Source organism: Schistocerca piceifrons, chromosome 2 (genome assembly GCF_021461385.2).
Source record: "Schistocerca piceifrons isolate TAMUIC-IGC-003096 chromosome 2, iqSchPice1.1, whole genome shotgun sequence".
NCBI lineage: Eukaryota > Metazoa > Arthropoda > Insecta > Orthoptera > Acrididae > Schistocerca > Schistocerca piceifrons.
In genome coordinates, this window is record NC_060139.1 from 742,012,947 (window position 1) to 742,030,985 (window position 18,039).

The window sequence follows — 18,039 nt, forward strand, 5'->3', positions numbered from 1 at the left end:
TGTTTTGTTATGTATTAAACTTATTGAAATAAAATTATTGTGCTTTATTTTCCAATTTTCCCACATAATTTCACATCCAGGGTTACCACTAGATACTTCACTACCTACTTATGGGTAGAGTTTAATCAAGAAGCTTAAGATTTTCATACATGTGCTGAATATGCTTCCTTGTAAATGCTACCACAACAGTTTTCTTGGTGGTGACCCTTAGATCCAGTTCCTTAGATCCAGTTCCTATGACTATGTGTCATAGTTCTGACAGTACTAATAAATTTGCCAAGTATTACTAAGACTAACTTGTCTGCATATCCGTGACAAAAGCAGCATCTAGTATTTAGAGCAATTTCCTGAAAGTGTAGTGCTTGTTTTGCCTTCCCAACAAGTAGGTGAAGTGCTGTTTCATGAACTGCCAGTTTGATATGCTTGTTGGTTTACATGGAAAGGAACCTTAGTTAGCATCCTTTCTCTAAACAGTTTTTCTAATGTCTTTAAAAAGAGAGGAGGACAGACTGATCGGTCTCATATCTTTGACCTCGTTATGATCGATTCTTATTAGCTTGAAGATGAAAAAAATCCTGTATCCCCCAAGAATTAGGGAAGATTCCTGCTGATAGGCTGATGCCAAACAGGCTATGTATGAATCTAATGATATTCTTTCCTCACTGTTGCAGTTGTGATGAAAGATTCCATCGGTGTGGTGCCTGAATGGTTGAAACATTTCCACTACCCACTGGATTTGTTTGAAATCAACACATTTTCTGGCAGATTCCAGTTCTCCCTTTGATAACCTGTAAACCAGTGCCTCAGGAATTGAGTCTCGGTCTGTGTTGTCTGCCAGAGTGCACTGAGGGCATTAAGTTCTCAGGAACACATCCAGCATCATTCACTGATCTTGTTTACTCACCATCCTCCTCCTGCAGGGTACTGCTTGGCTTAGTTGCTATTCTACAGAAGATCTTGTGAAGTTTGGCACAAGTAGTTGTACCCTCCACTTCCTCGCAATCATAATTTCGCTTGGTTAATTGCAAGGTTGTATTTTGCAAGGGTCTCCCGATATTTTGCCCTTTGTCCTTTCCTTCTTGCAAGGTTGAACAGTGTACTTACCTGCTTCCTTTGCCATTCCAGGCCATTGTTCCACCAAGGTACATCCCTGTTTGTAAACTTCTCGGTGATTGCTCCGTTTTCTAAATATGAGGTCATAATGACAAATGTCACTGTGTCTGACATTTCCTCCAAATCTAATGGATTCTTTATCAATGTTCTGAATTCAGATAAGTGTGAGTTCAAGTCTTTATGCTATAAGAGTCCCACTGTGTCTTCTAGGATTCCTATAGGCCATGGTCTGTTTAATACTCATTTCAACCTCAAACTTAATATAAATGTAGTCAGATAAGGATGACATGAATATCACATGCCATTGTTTGACGTGGGCACCTATTAGAACAGACCCAAAAGTTATATAAATAACTTCTTCCCATCTTATGTTCCTGAATGTAGATTCCCTGCCCCTATTCAGGCTCTCCAGCTTACTCTCAATCAAGTGTTCAAGACGGTACTCATCTCTGTTGTTGGTGCCGCTGCTTCCCCACACTGTTTTGTGCATGTTGGCATCACAACTAACGAGCAGTTGTTTATTCTGCTCTGAGCAACTGCCAGGGAAGGAGTAGTACTGTCCTCGTAGGGAAGGAAAGCTTGAGGCCAATACAATTTCCCTCATGCTATCTCCCTCCCATTGTTTCATCCTGATGGTATCTAAGTCCCAATAACAGAAGTTCTCCATCTGCATGAATGAAATTCCATTTTTAACATAAATGAATGTTCTGGAGTTTTTTAGATTCCTAGCATAAATCAACTTACCTCCAGTTCTCTGGGGCCTGAAACGTATCCTTTATACACATAGGATTCCTGGATCAGGGCCATGTCTACGTCCTGTTCCTAGAAAGCGACTCAGGGTGGCAGTTGCCCTTTTACTGTGTTGCAGGTTTATCTGCAACACTTGCAGCCACCAGCTTGCCATCATGATCACTTCCAATGTCTTTGATTATCCTGATGGCAACCTGCAAGAACCCTTAGTACAATTTTGGGTCCTGTTCTCACATTGTCATAAGGAATTTCTTGCTGACTTCAGCCACAAGGGTTTGGCCATCTGCTCAATCTTGCAGTTGATTACCTTCCATTCATCTGTTGAGACCTTCTGGATCTGCGCCCATACTTTCTCAAACAGCATCTTAGAAGAAATGTCGTAAAGAAGTTCGGTACCCAGATTGATATCTCTGTGGTTTTGAAGAGCTCAGCTGCTCTCTTGACCAGCACCTTCATCTCCTCCCATGGAAATATCTTGGGCACCATCTCCTTAAGCCGATCCCCTGTTTCTGTCACCTTGTGGACAGAGATGAGAGCACCCTTGTCCAGATAGACCCTAGAAAACACATGATCAGACTAACCCTTACAAAATGTGGGTTATCACTTTCTTCCACTGACCTCTTCAATTTTATTTATAACATTTGTATCTTTTCTGTCTGGCTCCTCTACATAATGCGCAAAATTATGATGTTCGTCCAAGACACCTCATTCCTATGCTTGTTTTAATCATTAAATTGTTTAACTTTATTTTAAGATACCTTGCTCTTTTCCTTTCAACAGAAAGTACATAGTTTTGTGAGATGGTAGTGATAGTGTGTCACTTTGAACACCATCTGTCAAGTTCATGGAGCCCTGTGTTGCATATCTGTAGTTATTCTGGAGTCACTGCTTCAATTTGTCACTTGCAAATGCTACCATTCCACTTACGTTACCGCTGTCATGTAATTTCTGTAATCGACCACACATGGATACATGTGAATAGCCTTTTGATACAGTCTTTGTCATTCCATTCGTGAGCATATGAAAGGTGCATGTCTCCCATGGCAATAGCTCTTTAGGCAGTTTTACAGTACCTCTGGATACATGTGAATAGCCTTTTGATACAGTCTTTGTCATTCCATTCGTGAGCATATGAAAGGTGCATGTCTCCCATGGCAATAGCTCTTTAGGCAGTTTTACAGTACCTCTGGATACTCTAACTCCACAAGCCGAACAAAGAAAGGCAGCCAGTAATATTGATCATCATTGCTGTAGTGTACATATAGTGAATGTAGGTTGCATCTTCAGTTGACTTTCCTCTTCTACACCTGTACTGGTGAGGCCTCATTCCATGTACAGTCTATGATTTTAGTTTCTTGCATGATAGTTTTTCAGGTATCTTGAAGAGAACATTTAGAAAGCAAAGTGGTCTGTAAGATTTGGGTATAATTGGGTTCTTCTCTTGTCCTTTACTAATAATCACTACATCAGCATTTTTACATGATGCAGGGATCCTTCCTTGCAAGAGACACTCATTGTACAGTTCTAATTGGTCACAAAACACTTGTATTGTTTTGGCAGTTATCCCATCTGACGGAGATTTTTTCATTTTTAGTCTTCAAATTATTTGCCTAATTTCTGCTTGTGTGAAGGGATATACAAGTTTATTGTTTTTATAGTCTTCCTGCAATAGCACTGTCAGAATAGTGAGAGGCATGATAAGACAAAAGTGCCCTGTGCACATGTGCAACATGAGTAGCAAAGTGTATTGGCAAACTTCAGCCATTCCACTTTTAGATGATAAGTGAACCAATATGGGTAGTTCATACTGTAGTGTCCACATTAGATAACATGCCCATAAGCTGCTGCTGGACCTTCTCCTGGCCCACAAATAGCATATAAGTAAGTTTTAATAATTTTAGTTGCCAAATTATGACAGTTTTTTTAAGTTTTAATTGGAACCATACAGTTTTTTCTGTGGCATTAGAAAGATCCCTCAAAGATTATTTCAAAGACATAACATGTGAAACTTGATCAATAGTAGCAAGATAAGGGCACCACAAACCACTGTCATGCTGTACTGCACCAAATGTAAAGAAACAAGCTATGTGGGTTTGGTTCACGTGTTTGTTATTGTTACTGGCATAGAAGTACTCAAATAGGTGGACCTTGAGCATTAATAAACACTATAAAGCAATGCCAGATAGACAGGTTGCACTTTGAATTTCATCTGGACTTATTGCGGCAAAGACCCATGTTATAAGGCATTTCGTGTATTCGAGAACTGTCAAACTTTCCTTGTGGACCTCTTGTTGCAATTTTCCCGCATATATACTGGGGCACAGAGTACAGGTTATTGTGTGTTTCCTGAAGTGCATGGCTTTTCGACTGACCAATAGTGCATGTTGGGAGGATTGGTTTGCCCCCATGGTTTGTAGGCAGTGCTTCATCCATAAACAGAATCTTGCATAGAAACGCCACATTACTTCACAGTTTTTGTAGAGGCTATCCGGAAAAGTGTAACAAATTTTGAACCTGTTGACAAAGCAAAATGTGGAAAGTGGAAATCTTTACATTGCTTTGGCTCATCCCACTCGCACTTTCAAACTGTTTCTTTGTGATTATTATTATTTTTCATTGATGGATTTTATCTTTGACTGCCAATTACTTGAACTTTTTGTAATGTTTGCAAAGACAGATTATGTGTGCTTGGCACAGTCTGGATATGTTTCGGATACAGCCTCACTGCTGCTCCAACAGTTTGGTGACATTCATCACAAACAAAGTCCATATCCACTTTTTCAGTTGTGGTATGAATTGTGAAAATCTGAATAGCTTTACAAGCAAGTCCTCTGAGTGCTTCGACAGCAGAGCACTGATTGAGGACCTCAGGCACACATGTGTACACATGAACTGTACCTGAGTTATGTATATGCTTACAGTAAGATAAAACTTTGCAAGAGCTCTTCTCCAAAGAGCAGGACAATGTTTTGTGGCACTGTTATCTTGTTCTATGTGATCAAGTTCCACATTTCATGTGACTGAAGTCATCTTCAAAGACTCTCTTCAGCACCATAGGAAGAAAAGTGTGTGGCTCCATTAAAAATGCTATAATTTTCTAGCTATAAATGTTCAGATTTACTTGTGTACATGAGAAAATATGCTACATTGTCTGCAATAATTCAGCAAATGGCATCTTGGTATATTTACTCATTTTGGATATATTTGGGATGGCCTGTACTTCCTGCCTCACCCTGTATAGCTGGCAATGTGAATAAAGAAGTTTCATTGAGTGTGGCTGTGGAATGGTGTCTTGATCAAATTTCTTACTTCTTATTCTTGCTAAATGTAATAGAACTTTGCATGCAGAGTCATAAATTTAGTGTGTCCTTTTGCATATTGTCCTGTGGAACTGTTCACAGCTGAAATTTCAATTTCTGTGTGTAACTTTCTTTTCTTCAGGTGAAATGCCATACAGATGTGGTATATGTGATAAAACATTTACATTCCAACAGTCATATCATAAACATTTGCTGTACCACAGTGATGAGAAGCCACACGTTTGTACTGAATGTGACAGAGCCTTCAAGGAGCTTTCAACACTCCATAACCATCAGCGAATACACACGGGAGAGAAGCCATTTGCATGTGAAACATGTGGTACAGTGCATTTGTTTTTGTATTCAGGTTGAAATTTTCCATATTTTGCTGTCACTGTTGTGTGGTATTAATGTTTCATGCTTGGAAAATTAATGTACTGTAGTATTATATTTTTCTATGAAGTTAGCAAAGCAAAAGTGAGTATGTGCTGTATTCAGTACTTCAGTTTAATTTGGTATACAGAACTTGACAGTAAAGTGAAATAAATTTGTTGATATTTTCCTTCTCTTTCTATTTGTGGATGTTTCTAAGCAAAAGTGAGTATGTGCTGTATTCAGTACTTCAGTTTAATTTGGCATGCCGAACTTGACAGTAAAGTGAAATAAATTTGTTGATATTTTCCTCCTCTTTCTATTTGTGGATGTTTCTGAATTTTGAATGGAAAGAAATTAACACAATGCTCTCTGGTGAGTCTTTATCACAGTGAGAGTACTTTGAGGTGCTACATAGCAACCTCAGCAAAGGTATTAAATGTTGTCCTTAGAGGTGTTTAATGTGCCACTCCATGCTGGTCTATCCTGAACAAGCCTCCTCATCTCTTCATAACAACCACAAACTACATCAGCTTACTGTAGTCACATTTTGTTCTCACTCTGCAGTTTTTACCTGTCGCACTTCTCTCATTAAACTGACCATTCCTTGATGTTTCAGGATGTGGTCCTATCAACCAAACCTTTCTTTTAGTTATGATGCGCTATAAATTATTTCTCTTCTTACTTCAGTTCATTACTTTTTCAGTAGTTATGTGATCTGCTCACCTAATCTTCGGCATTCTTCTGTGGCACACATTTCAGAAGCTTCTATTCTCTTCTTGTCTGTAATTTTTATCATCCACATTAAATTCTGTGCAAGGCTATGCCCTAGAAAAATACTTTCAGAGAAACTCCCTAGTGCATAAATTCATGTTACGTGCTAAAATATTTATCTTTTTCCAGAAACACTTTTCTTCTATTGTGTGTCTGCATTTTATATCCTCTCTACTTTGTGTCCCCCCTCCACCCCCGGGGCTCTCAACTCTTTTGTGAGCGTGTGTGTGGCAAACATGGAGTTCCAAACCAGTGCAGTACTTTTTCTTTCTTGCGCTACAATATTATTCTCTGACTATGTCTTTTCTCAGATTTGGTCTCTAGGACAGATTCGCTATTGACAACTTAGCTTGTTTGTATGATATCACTTAAGGCTTGTCCAACTTTGTTTATTTATTTCACATCTTACTTTGACCTCCAACTGCAAGTCCCTCTGATACCCAACAAGGGGATGGTTGTCAGGTATCCATATGATGGTAGTCCCTGACAGGCCACAGGAAATGTGTTATTGATGCCTGAGCTGTTACCTGCTCACACAATCTTAGGAATAGGTGCCTGTCCATTTACAGGCACTGTGACTCAAGGCATTGGCCATAAAGCCAGATGAACGTAGTTCTGGCTGTGTGACACCCTAAGAAGAGCTCTTGATAGGAGTGGGCACCATCAGGAAGACACCTTGTGCAGTGAAAAAGACAAAAGTTATTAGCCAGTTTTCACGAGGTTCCAGCAGTCTCTTCAGACAGACCTGAATTCTCCAGGTTTTCATGGTACTGAGAATTTTCCTTCCGTGGGCCCTTATGAGAGGAAAGCAAAAACGAGTTAACTGCAAAAACGTGCTCAGGTTTGCTCCCAGACTGATAAGGATCCTTTCTATCTACAAACTGATGTTACTTGTGGAGAATATTGAAAATGTACTTGGAGAAGTCTTTTCCCCAAGTAAATTTTAAAATGGTTCTATCATACTAGCTGATGACAGAAGTACAATTGAACTCATTTTTTTTTTCTTCCTCTGAGGATAGTGGTTTCTGTTTACATCTTTAACACTTTGACTATAACTGATCGGGAATTGGGTGGTTGTGGGAGGTACACTCACCTGCCACGTGCTGAGTCTCAGAAGACACTCAACTGTACCCACCTACTTATTGAATGTATTATTCCTGTCATCCTATTGTACTATTGTCAGTCCTACTGATGTTCATTATGTTTTTAACCTTTTCACTCTACCTTTTACAGATTTCCTCTCCACGTGGCTAGAAGGGATTATTTATTCTGTTACTGCATTATCACTGCATTGGGTAGGTGGGGTCAAACCTGAGGGAGGTGCCTCGTTCTGCAGATGAGCTGTGTGGGAAGCCTAATCTGCTCTGTGACCTGCAGACCTACCAACCTACATTTTCTAGTTCCTTAACCTGCCTCATCACCCAATCAATCTGTCTAATTTGGCGATTGTGATGCCTTCTTTGAATTTAACTACACTCTATCACCGCCATTTATTTTTTTTCATTTTCATCTTATAACCGCTATTCAAGACACTTTCCATTTTGTCATCTGATCTTCCATGTCCTTTGCTGTGTCAGACAGATTTACAATGTCATTGGCAAACCTTAAAGTTTTTATTTCTTCTCCCTGAACTTTACTTCCGTTTCCAAATTGCTTCTTACTTTCTTTCATAGCTTGCTCACTGTATAGATTGTATATCACCAGGGATAGGCTATAACACTGTCTTTCTCCTTTCTCAACCACTGCCTCATTTTCATGCCCTTTGACTCTTATAACTGCCATCTGGTTTCTGTAGGAGTTGTACGTAAAATTCCACTCTCTATGTTTTATCTATACTACTTTAAGAATTTAAAAGAGTGTATTCCAGTCAGCATTGTCAGAAACTTTAGCTAAATCTACAAATGATGTAAACATAGGTTTGCCTTTTTTCAGTTGTCTTCTAAGATAAGTCATGTTGTTTGTATTGCCTTGCATGTTACTACATTTCTGCAGAACACAAACTAGTCTTCCCCTAGTTTCCATTCTTCTGTAAATAATTTGTATTAGTACTTTGCAACATCACTTATTCAGCTGATGGTATGATAATATTCACACCTGACTTTTTTGGAATTGGATTGTTGCATTTTTCTTGAAGTCTTGGGTGTATTTTGTCTGTCTCGTAAATCTTGTATATAGGTGGAATATTTTTTTTTTTTTTTTTTTTTTGCGGTTTGTTCTCCCAAGGATCTCAATGATTCTGAGGAATGTTTTGAGTAATCTTTCAGTTCCCAATCATCTTCATCTACTTTCTCTTCCCTTTCAATAATACTGTCTTCAAGTATCTGTCCTTCATGTAAGATCTGCTATATAGTCCTTACATCAATCAGTGTTCCCTTGTTTGCTTAGTATTGGCTTTCCAACAGAGCTGTTTCTCTTTTCTCAAAAGGTTTCTTAAAATTCTGTTGCGCAGTCACTATTTTTTGGGCACTATTCAGAAAATATTAGCTCTGCCACAGCCCTTGTGAAAAGCCTTAGAAGCCAGCAGGAGTTGAAACGTTGTCACGGCAACTAGTCTATTTACACTTTGAGGGCCAAGTTGGGCCAGTCATTGCAATACTGATGACATAGCAAAAGGACAGGGCTACTGTGAGTCTGGCTGACAAGCTTCCACACCTTTGAGTGACACACTTGTTATACTGGCTGGTTAGAAGTGGTACATCAGTGCATCAAATGAACACCTAACCAGAGTAAATACCCTTCATTTCTAGCCAAAGGTGTCCAGATTGGCAGCACCAGCCACAAGGAGAATTCTGCACCAGGTGGAGGGCCAATACAGTTTTGTAAACAGCCACCATGAGGTTTGACCATCACTACCATTGGTCCGACTGCAGGCTCTGAGTCAACTTGCTTGGACTTGATGCATTCCCACTGGAGAGCCACTTTCTAACTCACTCCAGTCACAGCAGACTTCTGCCCCAGAGGGCAGCCATTTGAGACTAGGGCAGAGCAGCTGCTCGCCCTCTCCCATTGGTGCGGGCATCCTGGCGCTGCTCGCCGTTGCTCACAATGGCAAGTTTCACTTCTGTGAGCTGACATCCCCTACAAGAATTACAGTGGGCCTCTGTGCTTATGGCACACCTTGACCCAAACAGCCATGCCATGCATAGCACATGGCACTGCACGGATTCTAGGCATCAGCATAACATTTGTGGTTGCACACATCACCTGCTGGCCTCAGTGGTCCTCTGCAGTCCTCTGCTTCCTGACTTCACCATGCACCAAAGGGGGTTCATGTTTGCCATGAAGCAACACTGTATGTTTTTTTTACCTTAGGTCTGAACAAAATGTTTGACTATTGATGCTGTTTTCTTGTATTACTGATGCCTGACATTCTCATAATGCTTTACCGCTACCAACCCTGCCACCTTGAGGCCATTCACCACAAACTACTACAGTTGGTACCAGAAGAGTTGACCACTGCCAGTATTTGCAGCTGCACACAGGCATCACAACCACAGCTCGCAGTGTGAACATACAGTGGGATGACTGAACAAACTGGTTTCTTTTACGTACTTTTGTGTGCAGGGGAAATGGATGTAAGGCTGGACTGTCACTAGAATTCCACAGTAGTATAGTGCCCTCCTGTGACTCACCAGTATGCATCGTAGACATGTGTCTTGTGGGCTGCTGCCTCTTCAGGGCACTAGCAACACCTCTGTAGAGATGCAGGGTAAACAGTGTGATCACAAACATAAGCACACCGTTGTCAATCCTATCTCCTGCAGCTGCCAGGGTAATACGTGGCACCAGCTTTGCCGCTAGAGGCACGAGAGGTGCAATAATTAGTGTTGCCATTGTGGGCACCAATCAGCCTTGTATTAATCATGTGCCCACCAATCTCATGGAAGTATTTTTCTGCCAGGCAGTTGTAAAGGGCACTGCTAGGCTGACCAGAGCCAATTCACATAGGGGGTCATAGTGCTGCCTGCAGTCCCCAGTCCCCCAATTGAAGCTTCTGTTAACCTGCACTGTCATACAAGCTGCCTGCATCTGACTCTTCATTCTGCATCCTGTACAAGTTCACTGTATCTGCCAGTGTCATCACTCAGAGCCGAATCTTCACTCTGTGCCTAGTTTGAATTCTCCATACCAGTCACCAACACCTACACTCCGAGTCACATCTGTGGCATCACTAAGTGTCTCGCTAGAGTTCTCCATGCTGGGCACAACATCGGCTGCACCAGCAGCCCATCTGTGTGCAGCTTACTGTCATTCCCTCCGCTGCCGACTGAATCATCGGTTCATCAGAGAGTGACATCTCACCACAGCAGCCACATCTACATGCGACTGGCAATGACTGCCACCTGGCCAGTACCTCTCCCCAGGACTGTCCCCAAGCTCCTCTACTCATAGATGTCGACCTCAAAAGAAGTCTTCTAGCACAATGTTTGCGACTGTCGTTGGATTGGAACCAAGTAGTTTGTATTCAGGTCCAAATGATTATTTTGTTGTATTCAGTTTGAATATAAATAAAGCTGATTTATTTCTTGCTGCTTGGAACACACTATTTGGTATGGCTCCCTCGGCCGCAGCACAATAGGTAGCATTTGTGAGGCCGTTAGAACCAGCTGATACATCACAATTTTTTGGCAATGGCAGGCAGCACTATTTGCAATGAGTAAGGTGTTCACAGTGCAACCTACTAGAGCACAGAGCACCATGTGCTGGCTTGATATCAGTGGATTGGTGGTAGAGGTGTGGGCCAGCAATCGCAGGAAGTGTTTGGGAGTGAGTACCAGGCCACCAGCATTGTGAAGTCTAGTGCAGGGTTGGCTTAGATGACTGACTGCATAGGGGAGTTATGGAGGAATTTCACGAAGGCGAATCAGATAATGATAGTAGGTGGAGCAGGGAAGAATCTTGATAGGGACGGGGAATATGATGTAGGTGGTGACCTCCATCTACATATACATCATTACTCTGCAATTCGCACTTAAGTGCCTGGCACAAGGTTCATCGAACCGTTTTCATACTACTACTCTACCATTCCACTCTCTAATGGCGCGTGGGAAAAAGGAACACCTAAATCTTTCGATTCCAGCTCTGATTTCTCTTATTTTATTATGATGATCATTTCTCCCTATGTAGGTGGGTGTCAACCAAATATTTTCGCTTTCGGAAGAGAAAGTTGGTGATTGAAATTTCGTAAATAGATTTTGCCGCAAAGAAAACTGCCTTTGTTTCAGTGACTGCCACCCCAACTCGCATATCATATCAGTGTCACTCTCACCCCTGTTGCATTATAACACAAAATGGGCTGCCCTTCTTTGCACTTTTTTGATGTCCTCTGTCAATCCTACCTGGTAATGGTCCCACACCACGCTGCAATATTCCAGCAGAGGAGGGACAAGTGTAATGTAGGCTGTCTCTGTAGTGGGTTTGTTGCATCTTCTAAGTGTTCTGCCAACAAAGCGCAGTCCTTGTTTCACCTTCCCCACAATATTATCTATCTGGTCTTTCCAATTTAAGTTGCTCGTAATTGTAATTCCTAGGTATTTAGTCGAGTTGACAGCCCTTAGATTTGTGCGATTTGTTGTATACCCAAAGTTTATCAGATTTCTTTTATTACCCACCTGGATGACCTCGCACTTTTCTTTGTTTAGTGCCAATTGCCACTTTTCGCACCATACAGAAATTCTCTCTAGATCATTTTGTAATTGGAATTGACTGTCTGATGATTTTACTAGATGGTAAATTACAGCATCATCTGCAAACAATCTAAGGGGGCTGCTCAGATTATCACCTAGATCATTTATATAAATCAGGAACAGCAGAGGACCTATGACACTACCTTGCGGAATGCCAGATATCACTTCAGTTCTACTCGATGATTTACCGTCTATCACTACGAACTGTGACCTCTTTGAGAGGAAATCACAAATCCAGTCTCACAACTGAGATGATACTCCATATGCATGCAATTTGATTAATAGTCATGATCAGCCTAATCTTAATGTGGCTGTTAGACACATTAACATGGGGTTGGAGAAGGCACTGATGGCACAGGGCATGGGTCACATTGCAGTGGTGCCAGTTGAGTCTGTCAATAGATGGCTTTCACTAGGCATGTCCTGTACCTCAATATGTATAGGAAGGGGACGCTGGCAAAGCTTATAGATGACAGTATAGTAGGTGGTGGTGGAATCACTCAGGGAAAAATTCCTGCAGTAATTGGTGTTGGAGCTGCACCTTTTTTAGATTGAAGTCAGTTGATAGGTATACTTGCTTAAAGGAAGTCCCTCTAACTAAGGAATCATCTTCAGAGGACGTCATTAACATATTTCATCAAAATATGAGAGGTATTAGAGATAAAGTTAGTGAACTGCTTATGGATGTTGACTCTGAAATTATTGGTATATCGGAGCACCACTTAAATAATTTGACAATTCAGAGGCTTCATTTACCAGGATACAGATTAGCTGGCTGTTTTTCAAGGAGTTCCTTGTGGAGTGGCCATGTACGTAAAAAGCGGTATTCCATTTGAGTCCATAGACGTATCACGGCACTGCACTGAACGTTGTGCAGGGGCAGTTTAATTTAGTGAAACTAAACTTCTAATTTTTGTTGTTTGTAGGTCCCCTAAATCTGACTTCAGAGGATTTTTGCTCAAGCTAGAGAGGGTTCTTGATTCACTTTATAGGAAATACCAGAAATTAGTTATATTTTGTGACTCCAATATTAATTTTGTATATGATTGTGCAATAAGTAGGAATTGGTAGATCTCCTAACTTCATATGATCTGATACAGACTGTGTTGTTTCCAACTAGGGTGCAGGGGAACAGTAGTAGCACAGCCATAGACAATATTTTTATTCATTCTTCATTACTAGATAGGCATTCTGTTAATAAAAGGGTGAGTGGCCTTTCAGACCATGGTGCACAAATTTTAACACTAAAAGGCTTTTGTACTCAAACAAATGTCACATCTAATTATAAACTAAGTAGGAAAGTTAATCCAGTGGCAATAGAGAGTTTTTTAAACGTCGTCAAGGAACAAGAGTGGCAGGAGGTTTATAGTATCGATAACATAGATGACAAACATAATACTTTCCTTAACACATCCCTCATGCTCTTTGAGATTTGCTTTCCATTAGAACATTCTAACCGGGGTACTAGCAGTGATAGGCAGCCTGGGTGGCTGACTAGTGGGATAAGGATATCATGTAGAACAAAGTGGGAATTATATCAAAATATTAGAAGGTGTCACAATCAAGCTACGGTAGCCCATTAGGAAGGCAAAGAGTATGTGGTACACAAATAGACTAGCGAATTCACAGGCTAAAATTAAAACCATATGGTCAGTAGTGAAAGAAGTGTTTGGCCAGCAGCACAAGGTCGACGATATAAAGTCAGTTCGTAGTAAAAATATTTCTGTTACTGATAAATCAGATGTATGTGCAGTATTAAACAATCATTTCTGAGCTTGTGAATTCAATAAAAATTTAGTTTCTACAGGGAATCGTATAACTCTCTTGGCAAATGATTTTCCGAGATTGATGTCTGAAATACTCCTCTATGATACAGACAAGGGGGAGATTGAGTCAATAATTAAATCACTGAAAGCTAAGAACTCTCGTGTATATGAGGGAGTGCCTAGCAGAATATTAAAGTGTTGTGCTGCACATGTTAGCCCTGTACTTAACCATATTTGTAATTTTTCTTTTATGAATGGTCAGTTTCCTCAACGATTAAAGTACCTAGTAGTAAAGCTGCTGTATAAAAAGGGAGAAAGGAATAATGTAGACAATTTTAAACCTATTTCTATGCCATCAGTGTTTGCTAAAGTTATTAAAAGGCTGTGCATGTAGGGATAATTGATAATTTGCTATCAAATGTACAGTTCGGCTTTAGAAGTTATTTAGCAACTGAAAATGCTATATTCTCTATTCTCTGTGCGGTACTGGATGGATTTAAAAAAAAAAAAAAAAAGTTTTGAACGTGAGGCATGTTTTTTGATTTAACTAAGGTGTTTGATTGTGTTGATCACAAAATATTGCTCCAGAAGTTGGACCATTACGGAATACGGGAAGTAGCTCACAGTAGGTTCACCTCGTCCTTTAGCAGCACACAGCAAAAGGTCATTATTCACAGTGTTGAGAAGAGCTGTGATGTGAGGTCTGAGTGGGTTACAGTCAAGTGGGGGTTGCCCTAGGGATCAGTGTTGGGGCCACATTTGTTCCTTATTTATATAAGTGATATGATCTCTAGCATTACGAGTAACTCTAATATCTTTCTGTTTGCTGATTACATAAGCTTGCTAGTAAAGGATGCTGTGTGCAACATTGGCTTGGTTTCAGTTAGTGCAGTTCATGGCTTATAGAAAATAAACTAACGCTAAATCACAGTAAGACCCAGTTTTTACAGTTTCTAACACACAATTCAACAAAATCCAACATTTTAATTTCACAGAATGGGCATATGGATAGTGAAACTGAACAGTTCAAATTTGTAGGTGTTCATATGGGATAGTAAACTGTCATGGAAAGCCCATGTTCAGGATCTTGTTCAAAGACTTAATACTGCCATTTTTACTGTTCAAATGGTATCTGAAGTAAGTGATCATTCAACATGAAAATTAGTCTATTTTCATTTGCTTACGTCGTATATATTATATTTTGGGGTAACTCTTCCCATTCAAAAAGGATATTTTTGACTCAGGAACAGGTGGTTTGGGCAATAAGTGGTGTAAGTTCGCGAACCACATGACGACCCCTATTCACTAGTCTGGGTATTTTGACATTGGCCTCAAAATATATTTATTCTTTACTGTTATTTCTTGTTAACAATATCAGCTTATTCCCAAGAATAAGCAGCTTTCATTCAGTTAATACTCGGCATAAATCAAATGTGCATTTGGATCAGATATCCTAAACTCTTGTGCAGAAAGGTGTGCAGTCTACTGCTGCATCAATTTCCAATAAGCTACCACAAGAATTCGAAAATCTTAGCAGTAATCTACAACTGAAGAGTTTCCCCGTGGGTCAATCCTCCTATTCTGTCGAGGAGTTTCTTGAAAAATTAAGCTGATTCTTATAGTGTATTGTTGATTGCATTTACTTTAACTTCTGGCTTGACTTGTTTTGATTCATAAACATTTTATTTTTATCTTTATTGCTTTTACGTTGTAATTTCATGTACTGACACGTTCTATGACCTATGGAACTTGATGTGTAAATAAATAAATGCCACCATTATGGTAATACTGCCGGACAGTGTATTGAGTCAAAGTGGCTAAGGATTAGGCATCATGTGCGAATAGGATGCTTTAGCTGTGAGTGTTTAAACAGTTGTTGTGTAGTTCTGTTTTTTTGTTTGCATTTGTGAGTAAAGGTTCCACAAAGGCAGAGCCCGATACACTGAATGGTTCCAAGCAGGAGGCAATTTAGTTGTTAGTTAATCAAGTAGAGCAAATGCAGGTGAATAATGCATTGTTGCACAGCCAAATTGTTGTTTAGAAGGGAAAGGGGGTATTGTCCAAGGTAGATAGTCCTCTAATAGATTCAGCTGGCGCTAATTTGATTACTCCTTTTTCAGGTAAGTCAACTGAGGATGTGATGTCATTCTTGGAAAGACAGGGAAGCAGCAGCAGAGATTGGGGGTTAGGTGGATAGTCATCTATCGCAAATGGCAAAGTTGAGGTTCATATGAAAAGCCAAAGCTTTTGTAAGATGTATGGAGGATTTAAAAAAAATGCCAGAAGTTTGAGGAGTTGAAGCAGAGCCTCAGACAATGCTATACAGAAGCAAATAGCACAAGGTTTCTCTGCAAGCAGCTAAGGGGAATAGTGAAGAAACAGAATGACGCAGTGGACAGTTTTGCTGATAGAATACGGAAGTGTACACACATATGAGCTGGAGGAAAGTGAGGCAAATAGTATTACACTCCAAGAAACTGAGCATAGGGCACTAGATTCTCCCCTGTGAGGCCACCACCTAATATGTCTGCACTGGTTTGGATAAGTAACCAGAAAGACCTCAGCGCCATTATCAGGTTGGCTACAGAAGTAGAAGAGATGGATATAGTGACAGGGGTGTGTGATAGTGAGGTGTATTATAAGTGCAGAACATCAGGGCATGTCCAGAGGCACTGTCATCAGCCTGAATGCGAAAAGTGTGTTGTGTTTGGACATTGGCAGTGGAATCGTAGAAGTAACAGATGGAGTAGGCAGGCAGGGGGAAGTAGACAATCATTAAACACAAATGGGAACTCCAAGTCTACTAAGTGGTGTTCCCATTAAATTTTGATGCTTCAGATACATGGGTGGAGTGTTGTGTAGTAGTTATTGTGAGGGGGGGGGGGGGGAGGGGGAGGCAAGGAACATAATAATTTCTGTTGGACACATGGCTGCATGTGTCATTGCAAATCCAATACTGATTTTTCCAGACTATTAAAAAGGGTTTGTACTATGATGCGATGCTTCCAGTCGGGCATTGGTATGTGTTTTAAGTCAGGTGATAGATGGCGAAGAGCATACTGTGGTTCAGGCATCACGGGAGTTATTCTACAGTAGAAAAGGAAATGATAAGCATAAAATACAGGATTATGTATTTTCAATGCTATTTCTGAGGCAAGAAGTTCAGTGTGGTAACCAGTCGTGCAATATTGAAGTGAATGATGGGATGAAGGACCCTTCAGTGAGACTCACAAGTTGGGCATTGAGACTAATTGTAAGTGTGTTTAACTATGAAGTTGTTCATAAGCTGGCAAGAAGCATGGGAACAGGGGCAGTCGAAGCAGGAAGGTTGTGTTATTGCAGGCACTGGGTCACAGCCACAGTTCGTTCTACACTGTGGCCTGTTATATAGGTCAACTAAGTTGGAATCTGAGTGGAGAGGAGAGCTGTTGAAGGAAGCATATCGCCAAGTGCTATCTGGGCATGAGGGTCAGAGGCCAATGAATTGAAGGGTTGTGGAACGTTACTGGTGGAAAACAAGGAAAGAAGATATAGACCAGTACATAAAAAATTTTTTACTGTGTGCACAACAAGTGGATTCAAATCATCAGCAGTTATCACTACAAATGTTACCAGAGGCAACCTCACTTTTGGAATGACAGGAATGGATATTCTTAGACCTTTTAACCAGACTCCAGTAGGAAACAGTTATTTTTTAGTGATTATTGACCATTTCAGGTATATGTGGAAACGATTGCCATTCCTTATCAACAAGCAAATACGGTGGTGTAGGGAATGGTGATCAAGTGGTTGTTGTAGTTTGGTGTTCTTGAAATAGGAATCACAGGCCAAGGTTCTAATTTCACGTCAAACATGATGAAACTGTTATGTCACTAGCTACAGGTTCAGAAACCAAGAACTAGCCTGATGCACCCACAAGCCAATGGAAAAAAGAGAACGCTTGCATCATACAGTGGTAGAATGTTGAGTTACTATGTCAACTCCCACCGTAATGATCGAAGTACTGTGGTGTATCATGGGATTCTCCAGACTAACATGTTCCACTTTTATCCTCTTAGACCGACGAAAGATACTTGTGGTAACTGAAAATATAAGTAATGTAAATGTTGGGACATTCCACTGTGGAAGATATTATTAATGTAAAGTACAGACATGATGAGAAAGCCACCACCTCCGGACATCGACAGGGTGCGACAGCAATTTTGTGTCTTCACCTGCTGTGGAGGCCTCTTTGGGCATTAAGGCTTGGTGGTGCCTTTGATGTCAAGGACCAAAAAG

General features: G+C 40.5%; 1 protein-coding gene across 1 annotated transcript in view; it reads left to right on the forward strand.

Annotated features, from left to right (window-relative positions):
• The window catches only part of LOC124776938 (zinc finger protein 252-like), a 77,995-nt gene that overhangs the window by 17,036 nt on the left and 42,920 nt on the right, over positions 1 to 18,039 (forward strand). Inside the window, exon 4 of the mRNA XM_047252159.1 lies at positions 5,305 to 5,502. Within this exon, the coding sequence (XP_047108115.1) occupies positions 5,305 to 5,502 (198 nt within the window). The remainder of the gene's footprint in view (positions 1 to 5,304; positions 5,503 to 18,039) is intronic.